General features: G+C 30.5%; 4 protein-coding genes and 1 long non-coding RNA gene across 9 annotated transcripts; 1 reads left to right on the forward strand and 4 right to left on the reverse strand.

The window, feature by feature from the left end:
- Positions 1–98: 98 nt before the first annotated feature.
- LOC145963520 (acyl-coenzyme A diphosphatase NUDT19) lies at positions 99–2116 on the reverse strand. The gene is made up of 5 exons (XM_083085566.1): positions 1981–2116; positions 1242–1575; positions 928–1160; positions 709–867; positions 99–628 (listed from the first exon to the last, which is right to left on the reverse strand). The coding sequence occupies exons 1-5, from the start codon at positions 2053–2055 to the stop codon at positions 335–337; spliced, it is 1095 nt and encodes a 364-aa protein (XP_082941692.1). The 5' UTR covers positions 2056–2116; the 3' UTR covers positions 99–334.
- An 88-nt stretch (positions 2117–2204) lies between these two features.
- On the reverse strand, positions 2205–2816 carry Sdhaf3 (Succinate dehydrogenase assembly factor 3). The gene is made up of 2 exons (XM_083085567.1): positions 2622–2816; positions 2205–2492 (listed from the first exon to the last, which is right to left on the reverse strand). Exons 1-2 carry the CDS (start codon positions 2796–2798, stop codon positions 2310–2312), a joined length of 360 nt encoding a protein of 119 aa, XP_082941693.1. The 5' UTR covers positions 2799–2816; the 3' UTR covers positions 2205–2309.
- A 649-nt stretch (positions 2817–3465) lies between these two features.
- On the reverse strand, positions 3466–9431 carry LOC145962582 (cysteine dioxygenase type 1). Its single transcript, XM_083083778.1, has 5 exons — positions 8915–9431; positions 4758–4899; positions 4503–4608; positions 4052–4221; positions 3466–3750 (listed from the first exon to the last, which is right to left on the reverse strand). The coding sequence occupies exons 1-5, from the start codon at positions 9154–9156 to the stop codon at positions 3715–3717; spliced, it is 696 nt and encodes a 231-aa protein (XP_082939904.1). The 5' UTR covers positions 9157–9431; the 3' UTR covers positions 3466–3714.
- Positions 4768–7413, forward strand: LOC145962584 (uncharacterized). Its single transcript, XR_014435882.1, has 3 exons — positions 4768–4924; positions 6523–6708; positions 7257–7413. It is a non-coding gene; the product is annotated as an uncharacterized LOC145962584 (long non-coding RNA).
- A 267-nt stretch (positions 9432–9698) lies between the features above and the next one.
- On the reverse strand, positions 9699–17689 carry LOC145962943 (uncharacterized). Of its 5 annotated transcripts, none has more exons than XM_083084463.1 (7): positions 16911–17689; positions 16381–16716; positions 13722–15996; positions 12466–13507; positions 10989–11561; positions 10720–10914; positions 9699–10652 (listed from the first exon to the last, which is right to left on the reverse strand). In XM_083084463.1, exons 1-7 carry the CDS (start codon positions 17181–17183, stop codon positions 10646–10648), a joined length of 4701 nt encoding a protein of 1566 aa, XP_082940589.1. In that variant the 5' UTR covers positions 17184–17689; the 3' UTR covers positions 9699–10645. The 5 variants fall into 5 exon arrangements, with proteins under 5 accessions (XP_082940589.1, XP_082940588.1, XP_082940592.1 ...); XM_083084462.1 differs by having other exon boundaries at positions 9700–10513; XM_083084466.1 differs by having other exon boundaries at positions 9701–10513; positions 16900–17003.
- Positions 17690–18031: the final 342 nt, after the last annotated feature.

Consider the following 18031-nt stretch of genomic DNA (forward strand, 5'->3'; position numbering starts at 1 on the left):
TTAAAATTAAAATATTCATTATATATGTATATTTGTCTTGAAAAATTTAAATACTAACTTTATATACATTTGGTAAAGGTTTAATCTAGGTTCATATGTATAGTTTGTTAACAATTTATTGTATATAAATACAAGAGAATCTTATATATTTTACAAAAATATATCATTTCTTCTATATCATATTTCAAGAATTTGTTTATACATTTTCTACCTTATAAAGTTATTTAATATCTAATTTTTCTACCTTATAAAGTTATTTAATATCTAATATGCAAAAAAATAATTTAATGTTGAAAAAACCCAAGTGAAACAAAAGAATATCTTATACTTTATTTTAGAGCTTATTTTTAGTAAGCTTTAATTGGAAAATACTTTTAATTCCAGTTTCTGAGTAATCAGGGTTTGAAAATTCCACACAATTATCTTTACCATGTGCATCAGTAAAGATTATTTTCATTTGTGTATCCCAATGTTCTGTTCTATTTTTTATTCGTGTCATCTCTCGATATTGGAGTATGGTGATATCTGACTTATCAATTTTTTGTCTGTCTGATAAATTAACTTCTTTTGGATACATCGTATCTCCAGGCAAGAGATATACCACACCATCTTTTAACTGTACACATACCTATAATTATGAGATACAATATATTACATTAGATTATTTGCTTCGTATGAGTTATATCAATAAAAGACTAGCTTATGTACCGGAAAATATAACTGCAGTGCCTCTCTAATATTGCGTTGTTCCATCGTAAGATCTAGCAGCTCATCTATACTTTTAATTTTAATGAACCTTGCAATTTCACATAGTTGTGGTGGTGGAAAGATACCATCCAATGAGAACAAATCTTCCGGTCTTTCCCACTAAATTTGTTTCCAGTTATCAGTTTTCGTAACAGATATATATTGTCAAATATATCTTACTTTTAGATCCTCTATTTCAAGGGCTTCATATTCAGCGTAAGGTACCAATGGCAGGCAGGCTAAATAAAGCATATTATTGAAGCGTTTAGGTATATCTGGAGGTGCCAACCAATTTCTCCATTCGCGCAACGCCCACAAATCTGGATAGCACTCCAACTTCTCGCAAAGAGTAAGGAATTCTGTGGCATCCTTATGCACCTTGCTCCGCCATGTTTGCAATTCATCTTTCGGGACTAAAAATTACACAATTGACATTAATTGTAAGTATCCAATATGCAAATTGCACAATATGTCCATTTTGTGCAATTTCTTACGCGACACGAATTTGGCCCAATTAGTAACCATTCTGTCGTTTTTATGTCTGCATATCAGTATCCCAGACTCCTCGAAGGTCTCGCGAATGGCTGTGATGCGTAATGAGATCTCTCTTGGCAGTTCATTCTGTATCGATCGATAGATCTCTGGTCGCGTCGCAATCTTTGGCTCTAGAGACGCAAATCTGTCGTTGTTGACACCGAAGGCGGCGAAAATTTCGCGCCATTTCAGGGTAGAATCAGCTGAATCTATGGCGCCGCCCGGGAAGACGTACGTCCCTGGCATGAAACTTGATTTTTTATGACGTTTCAACCATAGCAGTTTATAATTGCTCTGAAAAAAAAAATACAAATCCCTCTGTGCGTTTAAATACGTTCATCTCGAAACATATGTCATTATATTCGCAAATATTGGCTATATTTCGTTTTAATTAAAATATATATGAAAAAAAAAATATATATATATATGAATAAATGTTGAATAAAAAAGTGGATAAAGTAGGTGAATATTTTTTTTACTACATGTGAATTTTTCTGTCGATATATATATATTAATTATAATTAATATATATATTATATATATTAATATCAAAATTATATTCGAGGCAATAATTCGACATTATATTGTTCCATCATGATTTTCTCATTCTACGTCATCATGGCCGTGTATCATAGAATAAGTGCTGATGGAAATTTTATCATGTAAACAGAATTTATATACGTCACCCTATACACTTACAATTGTAGACGATACTGCGGGATTGTATTTTTGCGCTGCCAATATCAAACTTGCCGATTCATGCCAGAATTTCATCTTCAGGCTCTTTCCACACGTAGTAAAAGTACACACTAACCAACACTTACTACTACTTGGAAGTAACTTGGGACATTAGGTCATCATTACTACTATCATTTTCAAATTATCATATCTTAATGATGGCTGAAATCACTCGATGTATAATATTGAGAATAAATTAATTATGTTTATTTACATATTACAAAATGCGACGATACAATTCTAAGAGTTCAAGTACCGCTCAACTTTCGTTCAAGATCTTCGTGTACACACTATGTTTTATCTTTCGATTTGCCCCCCGTTTTCCCTGTGGCCGCGATCATTAATTCGTACAACTGACACACTTGCTCGTCCCGCAGCAACTCGAGGTCCTCCTCCTTCAGACACTTCCCCAGCTGCTGTCCCGTGTGAGGGCCCCTTAAGCCCAGCTGTTCGGCGAGGGAGGCCGCGTAATCCTATGGGAGAAATTAATTATGTTCCGTCAAAATCGAGCGAGCGTCTCGAGGACTTCGTTAACGATTCTCGTTCACTCCAACGTAAACATAACCTTCACGATCTCGATAATCAACGCGGTCTCTACTCACGGTCCACTCGCGGAGGAAGATAATCGCCTCGCTCTCCGCGCATTTCTTATGCCTCTTAAACTCGTCGCGCACATAATTATTGCCCAGGGGCTGTATCTGGGCCGGTAAGCCCCGATGTAACCTCAAAATCGTCTTGTACAGAATTCTTACGCGCTGAACGTGTGTCCGAGAGGCCATCTGTGTGCGCCTTAAATTGGCAATACTGAAAAGTCAGTCGTAATGCGCATACTTCACTCGTATGAGGAATACCAGTTTTGAAAAGCCTACTTGTGCAGCTCGTTATTTGCCAATTAATTTAGAATTTAATTTGTATTCTTAATTGTTGAGTTTAATTTGTTCGGGATTGTGTTATTATTTCCGGCATTTCGTCTCGTATATTATCCTCGAGTATTAAATCTCGATGTGAATAATAACCTCGCGCAAACTTTTCGAGAAAACTTTGGCGCGACTCGACGGAAAACTTTTAGGATTTCGAAATTAATTTTCCAAATTAAACTTGAGAATTAAAAGTTTGTATTTAGCTGTTGTTAGTCGCGTAAATTAAGCAGAAATCGTTGTTCGTATCCGAAAATTCATATATTATTTACAATAATTTAAATGGGGTTATAAATATAAAAGTGGAGTAAATTCTTATCATTATCATTAATAGCGAAGATTTGGAGATTTGTGTTCATCGATATCATCTAATAAAAGGTATTAACACACATATATATAAATAAATATTTTCCTTTTTCAGATATTTTTTCCTTTTGTTTGATACATATTTATAATTTATTCACTTATGAATAACAATTGATAACTTATTTCTATATAAAAAATACGACGCGAAAAATATGAAGAGAAAGAAAGTACATAAAATTACTTTTATTTAAAAATATCTACATAAAATATTCTTACAAGTAATTTTAAGTACTTAAAAAGTATTATACAGAGAAAATATATGTATTGTAACAGTTAATATCTATTTTAATTTTTGCACAAATTAGGGAGCGCGAGTTCCATTACAAATTACTTCTGCATTTAACTAGAATATTACTGGCGTTTAATTGGCATATTGTTGATGGTATTTCTGCGTCCTTACATCACACTTAAACTAGTTATCCTCTGGAGATCTGGCGTCTTGAATTTCCTGTCAATTAAATTATATTAAATTTTTGCTCGCACATAAAAAATACATTAATAAGGCAATCGTATTACTGTCATATTACTCATTAAAACAGGCTTGTAAAACTTAAAAATTGAAACAAAAAAAATAAAAAAATAATTATTGTTATTTTATTTACATTTTCAAATCTTTGTCAATAATTTTCAATTAATAAGTGGAAGTTTAATTCATAACAAGATATTCTTTGATCAGAAACTTAATGAACAGGTCGAGAATCTCAATGAATAAAGAGATGAAACTTTTGAACCAGGTCTCAATTTCTTACCCGATTCCTTCGTTCTCCATACTTGGACCAGAACGTGACCTTACACGTAGACTTTTGTCCAGTCTGCTTGTTGAAAACCGAACATGTTGAGAACGGTGGCGAATATAAATGCAGAGAGACCGCGGGATTTATCGCGCTTGGATTTTCAACACGATGCAAACCTAACGAATCTTAAATAGAAATAAAAAGAAATAGATGACAAATTATTCAATATGTGTATAAAATTATATTATCCACATGTGTTTATGTATAATTTTATTTATAAATTAAAATTTGCACTTAAAAATTTGTTTTGCAATTTCATTTTTGCAAAAGATTCAAGCTTCACATCTATGCAATGAGAGATGTTTTTATAAAAAAAAAATATAAAATATTTTGCAGCAGCTTTTTATTTATTACGTATTAAATATATATAAAATTTATTATTAATAACTGATTTAAAAAATCATACCATTGATGTAACATATTTCGTTTGTATCAAGTGTATTCCTCTCCAGTTCTTTGAGTTCTTCCATACCTTCTTCCATTTCACACCTTTCGGGCCATGCGTATCTGGTCTAGCATTTTAATATCATGATTTTATATTGCGATATTTATATATTTTATTATTATATTTTATTTTTACTATCTTTTAATAGAGATGGATCTCTGAATATCTTGAATAGATTCAAAACACAAACATTATTCAATAACATCATTTTTATACCTCGCATAATTTTCCTTGCAGAACTTTCATCACGCAGTGCGCATTGGCATGATCATGTATAGCTGATCCATGACCTTCTCCCCAACACAACACCATCAGGTTGAACCTACCGTTTCCTTCGTCAACTAGATTTCTTGTATATCTGCAAATGAAAGCATCATTATCTGGTATGTTGTGTCTCAATAATTATTTTGCATTTAATGTTATTGATTAGTTACAATTTTTTATTGAATTATTTATGTTATTATCGATTTCGAAATCTTGATGCATACTTTAAATGCAACATATATTTAATAAGTTATTTTTATGTGCAAATTTTATATACAAATTTTACGCGTGCACACACATAAATATACACACATAAATATACACAAATGCTCGACTTGAGAAAGGCAACAAGTCTAATATTGTTGATCAATCTTAACTGATGTTACCTGCGTAGATTGTTAATTAATAATCTAATGGAACTTAGCACATATTGTGAAATCTCTTGCATCAACTTTAATTGATATAGATTACAATTTGTAATCAAAAATTAATTTGCAATCAAAAATTAACTAGTCATGAAAAATTCCTTGTATTGTTGGAAGGTTTATTCGGAATTAATTATATATAATAAATCGGTAGTTTACTCGGATTAAATTACATTTAATAATTAACACAGTTTAAACAAAAGAGCGATTTTATACTAAATTAGGTATATTGATTAACTTAACAAAACAATTAAATTACGGCTCATTAAACTTTAAAAAATATTTATTACAATTTAAATGAAACTACTATTAAAATACAAAAAAATTTAGATAAATCAATAGTTTTAAAATCAATAATTTTTATTTGTTTATATGAAAGTTTAAATTGCAATATAATTGAGATTTTTAATTTTTTTGGAGTGGATAAACAAAACTTGTTTCTTCAAACAAAAATACTATTTAAATTGAATTGTTCTGTCATATGCCTATGTGATGCAGCAGTATTAAATAATCAATTATGTATTTTGAAAACAATGAATAACAACCGATTTATTATTCCAGAAGAAAAAATTATTTACGAAGCATTAATATAAATCGAGTGTCATAAACAATTTATGAATCGGTGATTTGTAATTTTCGTGCAACAGAGCGAATATAACTGGGAATTTCGGTGCTTTCCATAGTTGCATATTTCGTTCGTTTTTTTTTCACGGATATCCTACCAATATACCGATTTCAACGTCCTGAATTGCATATAGAACGTGGAGAAGGGGAACATATGTATGAAAAGCATATAAGCGATTATCCAACGGTCAATTGCGTGTAAACATTTCTACATATCACTATTTTACTTTTATCTTAAAATCTCTTCAAATACAAAAAACTTGGAAGATTATTTTTAAGAAAAATATGTGATTTTTTTTTAAATAAATATCATTCTTTTTTTATATAATTTTATAATTGTTTTTATAATTGTATTATTTATAAAACATCATTTTACATAAACTATTAGAATATTTTTAAAGTTCATCATTGAAAAATATCGGAATTAAAACACTAATATGATAGACGAATTATTGGAAAAATCTAGAGCGTGCTAAAAAGATTTGATCGTATTTTCTTTCGCGAGAATAAAATAAATTTTTAAAGCGGAAGGAATCTCTTTTTATTTTTCTAAAAATATATTTGTTTATTTTAAATGCACAGTTAAGTCTTTAATATATTTTAGTATATTATTAATGAAAAATTTTTCCATAATCATCATACAAATTACATACGTTTATCTACTTTAGATCTTTATGAGAAAAGCATGGAATTATACGGTATTTCGTTGAAATGCGATGTTAATATGTCGAGAGTGATCTTCATCTTTCTCTGTGAGAGGCTTTTCGTTAAAATAATCTCGGCAGAAGGAATATTTGCTGAGTTTAATGTGTGCCGCTCAGTTTACGTTCTACTTTGTATTGACAGCAAAACCGGTAAACGTGCGCTGTAGTTTCTGTACTTTCCCGAGTCACGTGGATCTCAATTACTGTACACTGCAATTCCACCTGTGTCTAAGGTGCTCGTTATCTCACAAACTCGTAAACTCATTTTCATTCCCAATTGCTATTGCTCTCCTAATCAAGAACTATCAAAAGTGTCGATGCAAAGTTAGTATAACATTGCCGACAATTAACGATGCACCAAAATATTTATCATCTTTTCTTCTGTTATATATATTACATCATTTTACATATATATAACAATACACGCGATAATATACAAGATAATTAATTTATATGTTAATATTAAATATTAAATAATAATTAAAAAGAGATAAAGAATTTTCTCTTAAATTTCTTATTAATAGATATTATTAATAGAATCTTATTAATAGAATCTTCTGATAGATTAATAGTATTTTCTGAGCGTCTAATGATTACGTACATTTTAATGCATACTTTATATATGAAAATGTGCGAAGTTTATCGCACAATTTGTTGGAATATATTCGTGATAATAACTAATATATATATAATTCTAGAATGTTCTCTCGCTCTTATCACACAAATGAAGATATATCCACAGATTGCAATAAATAATCTTGTGTTATTAAAGTTATAACATATGATAAATATATACGCTGTCATAAATAATAAATTTATTCATTGTAATAAGAAAAACACGAAATTTTTCGTGACTTATCTGCGTATACTTTTAAGTCTACTTTCATTAGTGAAATTGTACAAAAAAATTACAAATTATTTGTTTGTAAATATATGTAACAAATTATTTTATTTATTCTGAAAATTTTCCATTTTATCAAATATTTTCTAACATATCTATCAGACACACATTCAGCATTTCTTCGTACAAACAAAATTGTTTTTGCTTAAGATTACACGTTTCTTTGGATTATACTCTATTGCGTATATTATATTATCTCTATATTATTTTTATGCCGATTATGCGATCGGCAAGAAATTCTAGTGATAATCCAGTTTCATCAAGGCGTCTCTAACATATATATATATATTTTTTTTAGTCTGGCAACATTAACTGATTATTCTACTTCTATCACAAATGTTAGTGGCATTGCGGGTCACTTCAGAACAAGATTACTGAATTTTTTCCAGACAGTGGAGTGGAGAGAGTAGAGCCACGCGAGAACAAGTAATGATAACCTATCCTGAACTTCGTGTTAATTACATTTCACAATTCCGCACGTATAGCGCGTGTTATATGCATTCTATTTACACATTTAAAACACAGATTGACGAAAATATTTACTCCTCTCGTCAATTATCAACGATCGTTGTCACTGACGTATTTCTCCGCCCGTTCAATGTCCCTAATTGATCATTACCGTTACGCCGATTTTGTTTACGGTAGTACCGTAATTGCCGATATGTAATTACACTACTACTACTTAAGGACACATGTATTTTTCAGTATACATATTCTCTATATGTATAGTAATTTACATCGCGATAAAAATTTTATTTTTATCAAAAGTATAAACAACTTTATCTTTGATTTTATATATATATATATATATGTTCAAAAATTAAACTGCACCTTTTCTCCAAAATCGTACGTTCGATAAAGTTTACATATCTAATCAAAGATAAAATTGTTTATACTTTTGACAAAAATAAAATTTTTATCACGATGTAAATTACTATATATATATAGAGAATATACGAAAAAATACATATGTCTTTAATATATATATGTATCCAAAATTATAAAAAAAATTTTAACTTACTTCGTATTGTTTTCGTATTCTCTATCCCGATTATAATTAAAAACATTTAAAAAAATTTAAATCGATTTTTAACGTGTAATTGTACAGTTTTTTTTTTAAATGTATGACGTACAGATTTTTTTTCAATTATATTCTCTTTTCTATATTTTAAACAATCAATAATCTAAATTATTTACTGATAATTTCGATCATTAAAAATAAAAAAAAAATAAAAGATCAATTAAAAATAAAAGATCAATAAATAATCAATAAAAAAATAAAGCATATAATAATATGGAGATCTTTTATATAATTATAACAGTTATATAATTGTAAAATGTAAAATATTTGTTGCATGAACAAATAATTAATATACTAAGAGAGAACTACACTTAAGATACATTTCGTTAAATATTAAGTAAACTTTGTAAATAAGTCAATATGTGTCACAATACCTATATCTATCGAACTTGGCAAACTTCTTCCACTCCACAGGATTGCTCTTGTAGCTCGTCATCAAGTCCTGAACGAGATCGATATTTACATGATCCGTTTGAAAAACTTCATGTAGTACATCTATAAGTTCCCGGAGGGTGGAAACTTTTCCTCGTTGAAGTTTCTCCCTATTCTCAACTAGACACGATGATTTTCCACGTGGTACGTTGTACAATCTATCTTCCTCGTTACAAATCTCCATTTTTCAGCTACGAGATACAAACACTTCGACGATTTTATTCAACTGGCAAAAGTTTCTTCTACGTTATTCCTACGAGTACGAGATACAAATTGCACTTGGGAATATTTAGTACCAAGTACGTTAAATCGTGCCTCGTCCGACTCAGAGAATGCACTCGAAAGCGAAGGGAGGAAAGAGATTTATGTTGGGTCTGTAACCAAACGCCACGCACTAAGAGATCGTACTAATTCCTGTGTCCAACTACCTCGCTGTCTTAACTCAGACTTATAGCCGATACGTCTAGTGTCTTGTATTCAGTATAAGATAACCCCTACTCCAACCACAGTGACCATACCAGATGACATTATCATTTTGTGTGTTTTCGGCTTTGCACTTTTCGATCAAAATTTGAGAAAAAAAAACTTGGAATAGAATTTAATATTATTATGACTTTACGTGGCCTCTGGTTTTTTATGTTAATCTCTAATTAATGACGAACATATGTTATATAAGAATAATTTAATCAGATATTTTTTTGTCTTTTTTAATATTCTTTATAAATTTACAAACTTTAATAATAAGATGTTATATTTGTAATTTATAATATGTTACAAATATTACAAATATCATCTTTTTCAGAAAAATCAAAGTTTTGTTTACGCAAATTGCATTTTTCATGTTATATATCATATATATTATATTAATAAAAATTATAATTTTATTATTAATTAAATTAAAATTTTTATTATTTATATTTATAAGTCGAATAAATATCTTGATAGGTAAAATAAATATATTATACTTAGACGTATATTTTTATCGAATATTTCAAATGATTTTTATTAAGATGATGTAAACGTAAACGTTTCTTTCGCTTTCAAATTCTGTAGTTATACGTGTTTTCCGACATATAAAACACATACAAGTGTACATGATATACGCATCTCAGAGTTCTTATCTTTTGACCTGCAGAAATGTTAAACATTTGCATCATGCTAGAATATTATGAAATTTAAAGTTTAAGAAAACATTGTAGTATCAATTTGGTAACGTTAACACGCGTTGCGCATAATACATGGTTATCAATATTGAAATTATCTATTACGCGTGAAAATATTAACATCTTCATCTCTCTCTTCTGTCTTATTTAAATAAATATTTTAGAATTCTGAATTTATATATATATTGTAACATTACGTGTAACATTTATTTATCTGACTATTAATCGTGAATCACTATTAATCACTTATCTTTTCGTATCTATCCTATTTGCTTCTCAAATTGGTAAATCCTTTTTGTCTTCGCTTTTGTTCGGCATGATTGGATGAATCATTGCACTTGCACAGCCTCGCTTACCGGGCTACCTGCCATAATGCAGCTGCAGCAAAGAATGCAATAAAAAACTAACAACGGAAAGTACGAGGATCTCGTGTTCTTGATGAGCGTGCGGTTAAATATTCGAACTCGAATTATTTGCAAAATCTCTTAAATAAACTGAATGCCTCACGGGTTAAATTCTGCGAGGATTATAAAAAAGTATACAATTAAAACTTCTATCATCATTATATAATTTAATCTACTCACGTGCAAGGCAAACTTTTGCAATAATAACATTTTGCCAGAGGTCGCTTGCATAATCTGTTTTTCATACATCTGCATGGCGATAATTTACAAATGCAGCCAATATGTTGAATTAATATCGATTTTTTAACAATATTTTTACGTTCGTTTTTGGGACTCGACCGAAAATTATTCGGCGACTTTTCTGTTTTACGATATCTAATTAATGTGACATGGAAATAATTTCGTAAAGTTTTAACATCCTCGTTTCAGAATATTTTCCAGCTACATACCCAATATTGGCTTTCCTATTTTCCTCTCCTTCATCTTGATCAATCCGCGATCCGCAGCAGCACGGATTTCTCCAGCATCGTGAGCAGCATACAGACTCGCTCATCTTTTGCTGCAGTTCGTTCATCACATCTGAGAAGATATTCAACCGCTGATAAGGTAGCTCCTCGCGTCGTTGTCGTTTTGGTTTCTCGTAACAGTAGCACTCTTGGATAGAATCTGACGGAAAATCTTCCAGATTTCTCGTGAAATATTGCTTGATTTCTCTTCTCGGCTTCCAACTAGTGACTCGGATTGTTGGATTTTTATCCGGTTTGCGAGCAATTCGTTCACGGTTATTACTGCGATTATTTCGACAGTCACAAACATCTAATGGCAACTCGCAACGCGAACATTTTTCGATCGGTGCTCTGCACGTGCATTTATCTTGATGATTATCACAGTACAAACAAATCATTGTCTTTTTGCAGTTGCAGTTTGTTTCGACTAGGTGACAATTTACCGGAGCGAATGTAACGCAATAACATCGATCTCTTGATTTGTAACAGCTGAGGCAATTTACTGATGATTTATATCTGTCCGAATATTTCCAAATTATGAGAAAAAGATGTTTGAGAAAATATAGACTTATATACAGGATGTTTCTTAATAAGTGCGAAAAATTTTAGATGATTCTTTGTCGAAAATTAAGGAGAGTTTTTCATATAAACGTATACTCCTACATCCCTTCCTGTGGAGTTACACTTCTCCAAAAATAGGGGTAAAAATTAGGTCTTTATTTTTTAGGTTTTTAGATTTTTATTATAATTTTGTTTTTGTTCCAATTTTTCCAACATTTACTCTAATTTTATTTTTATTTTAAAATTTAACTTCTCGTAATTCGAAACCTATGTTATTTAGCATCGTACTGTGCACGATAACGTATTTTTTTCTTGAAAACTACTGATTTTATGAAAAAAATAAAAGAAATAAAAAAGTTTCTAAATAAATCAAACTTTTTAATGCATATTTTTAGATGATCATATTCCGGCCCATTAAAAAATTCTAATAAAAATTGAATAGGAGTTGCTTGTTTCACCCCCTTATAATAATACGGGAGGCTGAAAAAAATATTAATAAATAACCTTTTTACTAGTAGAAAATATCCACCTAATTTCATTTCTTTAACTTGTTCCAAATTTGAGAAAAAAATAAAAACCTAATTTTTACCCCCATTTTTGGAGGAGTGTAATTCCACAGGGAGCGATGTAGGAGTATATGTTTATATGAAAAAGCCCCCTTAATTTTCGACAAAGAATCATCTTCTAAAATTTTTCGCATTTATTAAGAAACACCCTGTATATTGAAATTATTTTTTTTACATTTTCAAGTAAAATATTTTTTTAAATTTCTAACTGAATAAATATTTCGATATTTATAATTATTTCTAATTTCACACAGTACCTCTCCGTAAGAAGATTTTATGTAGATTCTACATACCTGCATTTATCAATCCTTGAACAATTATTATGCATTGTACACCATTTACATTCCTCGCAAAACTGGCAATGGAGCGCAGTCTTTCTACATTCGTCCTTTATTTTATAACAATTCATGCACTCTTCCTTCAATTTGCAACAATTCACGCAGTAACGCGAACTTATATTCAACGGTGACATACTACGAAATCTAGGTTTATCAGTCTTTAAACAACTCTTCAGGTATTGCGTTGGTGCGCAAGTGCATTGTGCTGTCGACAAACGACAATATGTGCAAAAATTTGTTCTCTGTTCAGATTCATTATTCTTGTAAAAACTATCTTCGAGAGTGTTTTTGCATTTTGCATATTTGGTAATCAAACGTGGGCATTTATTCAGAGCGGAAAATAATTCGCGTTTACAAGAGATAGACTCTGGCGATTCTTCTTCTGGTTTCTTTTGCGGACAGAGTACATCGATCGTTATGCTTTTGGCAGTCAAGCATGAAGGGTCTTTCGGTTCAGAAGGTAAAATGCATTTACAAGGAATAAATTTTTGTGGCTCTTCTTCTAGCTCCTTTTGCGAACAGGCTACATAAGTTTCTCTTGTCCCATCCATCTCTTTTATAATTTTACTTTCATCAGTAATATCTTCTGGAATGTCTGCAGTATCTTTTGGAATGTCTTCAATACTTGTTTCCACTTCGACAACTTTTATTTCAGGCGCAATTAATTCTTCCACTTTTATTTCTTTTGCAATTTCTGCAGGAATAGGTTCGTACGGAACTACTTTTTCTTCTGGAATTTCTTCATGATCGACATGTTTATTTGTAGTAATAGGAATAAATTCTTCTTTAAATTCTTGAGTTATTGTCTCTTTACGATCAACTGTCATTACAGTTGGTGGAATATGCGATCTTTTCGCTGCAATAATGCGTAATAATTTAGGTGTTGTCTGACTCGTGCTAGAAATGTCTATTTTCTTAATCTTTTCAGGAACTATAGAGTCAGGTTCTGGTGCAGTTGGCTTCGGTCTCGCAATACTTACAGCTTTCTTAGTTATTCCTATAATTATAGAATTTCTATAATTAATATAATATTGCATCAAATTTAATAAAATAATTTTTACTTATATTAAATACGTCTTTATATTAAAATGTTAGATATATATATAATAATTTAACGCAAAGAAAGCAAAATATATCGTAAAGAAATCATGAAAGAATAATTATATGAAAATTTTTTATAATTAAATTGTCAAGTTAAATCTATAATTTACTTGTAAGTGGATGTCTCATTGGCATCATTTTTTCACTAGGTTTTTGCGAATCTATTGCATCATTAAATTTATCTTTATTTTTAAAAACGATGTCCGATTTTCCAATGGCTTTTATGTCATCTGAAATTATTTTTTCCAGTTTATCTTTTTCTGTTTCTGCTCTTTCTCTTATTTTCATTCTACCAAGTTTAATCACATCAATTAGTTTTTTAACTGATCGATTTAACAATGAATCTCTCGGTATTTCCTCTGTCGTTCTTTTTTCTTTTGAGATATCTTGTCTCTGTTCTGCTTTTTCCAATTCTTCTTGCGTTTTTTCTTCAGATTGATCAATTTTATCTGATACTGAATTTCGTGCCGTGGAATTTTTATTCAATTGCTGAAAGTTATTTCTCATTGGTTGATTAGGCGATAAATTCATTCGTGTCATTTTTCGTTTATTAACGAGAGTCTTCCATGTTTCTTTCTCATTAAGATTCGATGCAAGATTATAACGATCATAAAATTGCGTGTGTGGCAATGCTGTAGAATAAATAATTTTTGACAATGGTTTAGAGAAAGAATCTTTATTCGGTCCAACAGGAGTGGTTAAAATTTTCGAAAGAGTTTCTTTTATCTTTTCATCTTGTTTTGTATCATTGACAGAGTTTTGCTTCGTAAAATTATTAAGGGCAACGCTATTATCTAGTTGTACTATTCTTGTAGCATTTTCACTATTCGTTTTCTGAATATTTAAGCTCGAGCCACTTGTATTTTCTTTTACAAGGTTATCTTTTGTATCATTTAAGAATACTTTCTTATCATTGTTCTGGTTAACAAAGTTGGAATCAGAAATCTTCTTACAAATTGTTTCCTTTGGGGCTTCCTCGGCGTCAGGAAGCGCCTCGCAAACTATTACTTCTTCCGAAGATCTTTTCGGTTCGCCAAACATTCTCTTGCAAACTGTGATATCTTCCGGGGACTCTTCAGTAACGAACTCCTTACAAACTCTCGTTAGTTTTGGGAGCACTTCGGAATTTCCAAACGTTGTTTCGTACATAGGAACCTCTTTTAGACGTTTCACAGAATTCTCGAGCGTACTTTTACACGTTTGCATCTTCTCGAAACGATCTCTAGCAACGCTAAATGATACAGTCTCGCATGTAGTTGCATCTCTATTTAATTTACTAGAGGATGTTTGGCAAACGGATGTTTTTATATCATTATTACATTTGTCTTTCAAACATTCCGAAGCCTCGAAAATATCCTCGCACGTTTGCGTTTGCTCGACGCGTTCTCTATTAGTATTAAACGATATATCGGTTGCACTTTCGGCTAATTTATTAGAAGATGCTCGGCAAACGGATATCTTTTTTAAACATTTTGTATTATTGTATACATTTTCAGGAAACTTTCTCTCGATTTTATCGATGTTGGTGAAGCAATCTTCTTCCTCCTCCGTGATACAACTACATCTGGACAGTTGTCGAGCAGCATGATCCTTTTGACAGCTTTTTGAAGATCGTTGCAGTTTATGCTCCATTTGTCTCTTTAAGACATTATTGTGATTTAATACCGAATCCTGAAATCTTTTATTTCGATATTTACAGCGGTAAATTTTCGTTTCTGCTTTCTCTTTAGGAACTTTGCCATGTGTAACGCAATCTGTATAAATCGATTTCGGTAACCATCTGCTGCCATCGACCGCATGGCACACTATATATCCGCTATTATTTTTGCAAACGTTATTTCGAGCATCACTTTTGCGATAATTCCTCTGTTCTACATTAGTGCAAATTGCATTTGATAAAGAGGCGTCACTGTCATTCAATGTGGTTTTCATTTCTGAGGGATAAATAGCTGTCCAAGATTGTTGACGTCTAAAATCGTCGCACATATTAAAATCTGAGCATGGAACTGGAGAATCCGACAAATCCTGCTCAAGGTCCATATTATTGAAACTCGTATCCTTGCAACAGCAACCGTCCCTAGTCGATGAGGTCGTATCCTTGCATTCGCTGACATTTATTTGTTCCTTGTCGGATTTGCTTAATTCTTTCACGGAGGTCCCGCACAATACTTTATTATCGCAAATGATATTATCACTGCTGCGCTTCTTGTGAATAGAATTAGATGATTGCTGCGATTGCAATTTCTTCCGTTTTTCTCGTATGCTGTTTATTAATTTGCACGATGATATGCTGGCACATTGTGAATTTAATTGTTCGGTAGTTGTATCAGAACTTGTAGTTGTGTCTGTATTTAATTCAAGCCTCGATTTTTTCTTGCCTTTTTCCTACATGTTTAATTAAAATTAATTATAAAAGGATCATTATGATAATTATATTTTATATTTATATTTTTTGTAATGTTATATGATTTATGTATAGTAAAATAATTATAATATAATAATTACAAGAGAAATACAACTAATTTTAATATTTCATATTTTTTTATAGATTTATGGAGTTGCTATTATTATTATTAATTTATTTAATAAGCAGTTTAAACATTTCTTTTATATTTATCATGACAAAAATATATATAAACATGATATTTCTTTTTTATACTGATAACTAATTTTTTATATAATACATTTAAATATTTTATACTTTTAAATATTGCATTTAATATAAAAAAAAAAAATTATTCAATAATGATATGCTGACATATCACTTACCTGGCTATTGTCTTTAGCTTCTGAACAAATATAAATATTGACATTTCCAGTCATTCTTCGATTGTCGGTATTCACGGTATTTGCTGATTTTTTATTTTTATTTTCGTTGTTAATTTTATTTTTCACAGGCAACTGTATTGTACTCTCGTCTGTTTTGGCGTACGCATGTGACTTGTCACACATAAATGGATACTGACATGAAGCATGATGTGTTGTTTGTTGATTACTGCAAACACTGGGCAATTTGTTATGATATTTTTCCGTTATATGAGACTGACACGCACGGGACTTTTGTTCACACTGCTTCGAACACGATAAAATCGGCTTTTTCTCTTCCTATTTTAAAGAAATTTATTTTTATTACTTGTTTAATCGGTTCTATTTTCACAACAAATTATAAATTTTAAAAAATAAGGAATTTTTAAATCTTCAATATTATTGTTGAATTAATATTTTCATTCAGCCCTATTTTTATAAACATCTAGAAGAAGGAGGAAAATTTTCAAAGCGGATACTTGCATCCTAGGTACCATTGAGCATTGTTTCACGATAGTTTGAACAGCATCTTTAATATAATTGTTAATCTCTTTAATAGAATTGTTTATCTCTTTGTTAATTATCTCACTCAGCTTTGTCGAATCGAGCCTTTTATCGTGCATGAGCAATTCCTTTCTCGCTGCATTCGCGCAAGCTTCTCTATTGATTTTCTCTTCCCCGCATGTTTTCAAAGTTCGTATGCAATTCGCTTCCGGTGCCTTCTTATCGTTTTTATATCCCTCATTTTCTAACTCTTGTGTTTTCATGATTTCTTCTCTTCTTCTCAATTACACAAAAAGTCAATGTTTTCAAAGTTTCTTTCTATCCTCTTTCAATTTTGCTACTAATTAATCGTCAAGCTCAACGCATTCTCCACGGAAAGCTTATGATCACGAGTTTATGATGAAAGCTTATGACCACGAAAAGGATAAGCTACAATTGTATTGCGCAAGGATGTCTCTCATATAGAAAATATTGTGTTCTATCTCTTGAGTCTTTAAATTCTTTACCGCTTGAGAATTTATTGCTTTTCCGCTCGTTTCGATTTTTGGCGTTAATAATCTCCGGCCGAACAAATTTCTTAATCCTACCGTTTTTCATGATTTCTTTCAGCTTTACTATTGTAATTAAAATGCACTATTCTCCCTCCCTTCTGTTATTAATTTTTAAAAATACACTCTTACATTTTTTATTCATTATTTATACTTAAAAATTTCAACTATTTGATTAAATGTCACATTATACTGACATTAAGTGACAGCTTCTTTTAATGACAAAATAATAGAATATCAAAAAATAATATGCTTTTTATTTTTATAACACGTCAGATATGATAAATGCGAGTTTTATTCAATCAAGTTATTTAATCTTCAATATGGATTTTTTATTACGGTCAAGAATCTTGTAATTTAATTGCTATATAAACATAATATCTTGCATATTGAAAAAAGTATATATTTGTTATACCTATTATAAAATAAAAAAATATTTTTAATTATTAAAAGCGTCTGGTAATGAAAATGTAATTAGAAAAATACAAATACGTGAAAATAAAAGATATCATTCCTAAAAACTTAGATTGTTTTTATTACTTTTTAATTTCATTTGGCATTTA

Source organism: Camponotus vicinus, unplaced genomic scaffold (genome assembly GCF_025532165.1).
Source record: "Camponotus vicinus isolate PSW18456_S1 unplaced genomic scaffold, iyCamVici1.0 SCAF_12, whole genome shotgun sequence".
In the NCBI taxonomy this organism is placed as follows: domain Eukaryota; kingdom Metazoa; phylum Arthropoda; class Insecta; order Hymenoptera; family Formicidae; genus Camponotus; species Camponotus vicinus.

Bases quoted from the DNA above. Each gene is read 5' to 3' on its own strand.
- Sdhaf3 (XM_083085567.1), bottom strand. From the start codon at position 2,798: ATGGCCTCTCGGACACACGTTCAGCGCGTAAGAATTCTGTACAAGACG. The intron at 2,493-2,621 runs GTGAGTAGAGAC...TTTCTCCCATAG, and splicing joins TCTTCCTCCGCGAGTGGACC to GATTACGCGGCCTCCCTCGC.
- LOC145963520 (XM_083085566.1), bottom strand. From the start codon at position 2,055: ATGAAATTCTGGCATGAATCGGCAAGTTTGATATTGGCAGCGCAAAAA. The intron at 868-927 runs GTAAGATATATT...AAACAAATTTAG, and splicing joins TTGAAATAGAGGATCTAAAA to TGGGAAAGACCGGAAGATTT. The intron at 629-708 runs GTACATAAGCTA...TCATAATTATAG, and splicing joins CACTGCAGTTATATTTTCCG to GTATGTGTACAGTTAAAAGA.
- LOC145962582 (XM_083083778.1), bottom strand. From the start codon at position 9,156: ATGGAGATTTGTAACGAGGAAGATAGATTGTACAACGTACCACGTGGA. The intron at 4,900-8,914 runs GTATTGTGACAC...TTTCATTTGCAG, and splicing joins GCCAAGTTCGATAGATATAG to ATATACAAGAAATCTAGTTG. The intron at 4,609-4,757 runs GTATAAAAATGA...TTAAAATGCTAG, and splicing joins TGCAAGGAAAATTATGCGAG to ACCAGATACGCATGGCCCGA.
- LOC145962943 (XM_083084462.1), bottom strand. From the start codon at position 17,183: ATGAAAACACAAGAGTTAGAAAATGAGGGATATAAAAACGATAAGAAG. The intron at 16,717-16,910 runs GTACCTAGGATG...TCTTTAAAATAG, and splicing joins TCGTGAAACAATGCTCAATG to GAAGAGAAAAAGCCGATTTT. The intron at 13,508-13,721 runs GTAAATTATAGA...CTATAATTATAG, and splicing joins AATGAGACATCCACTTACAA to GAATAACTAAGAAAGCTGTA.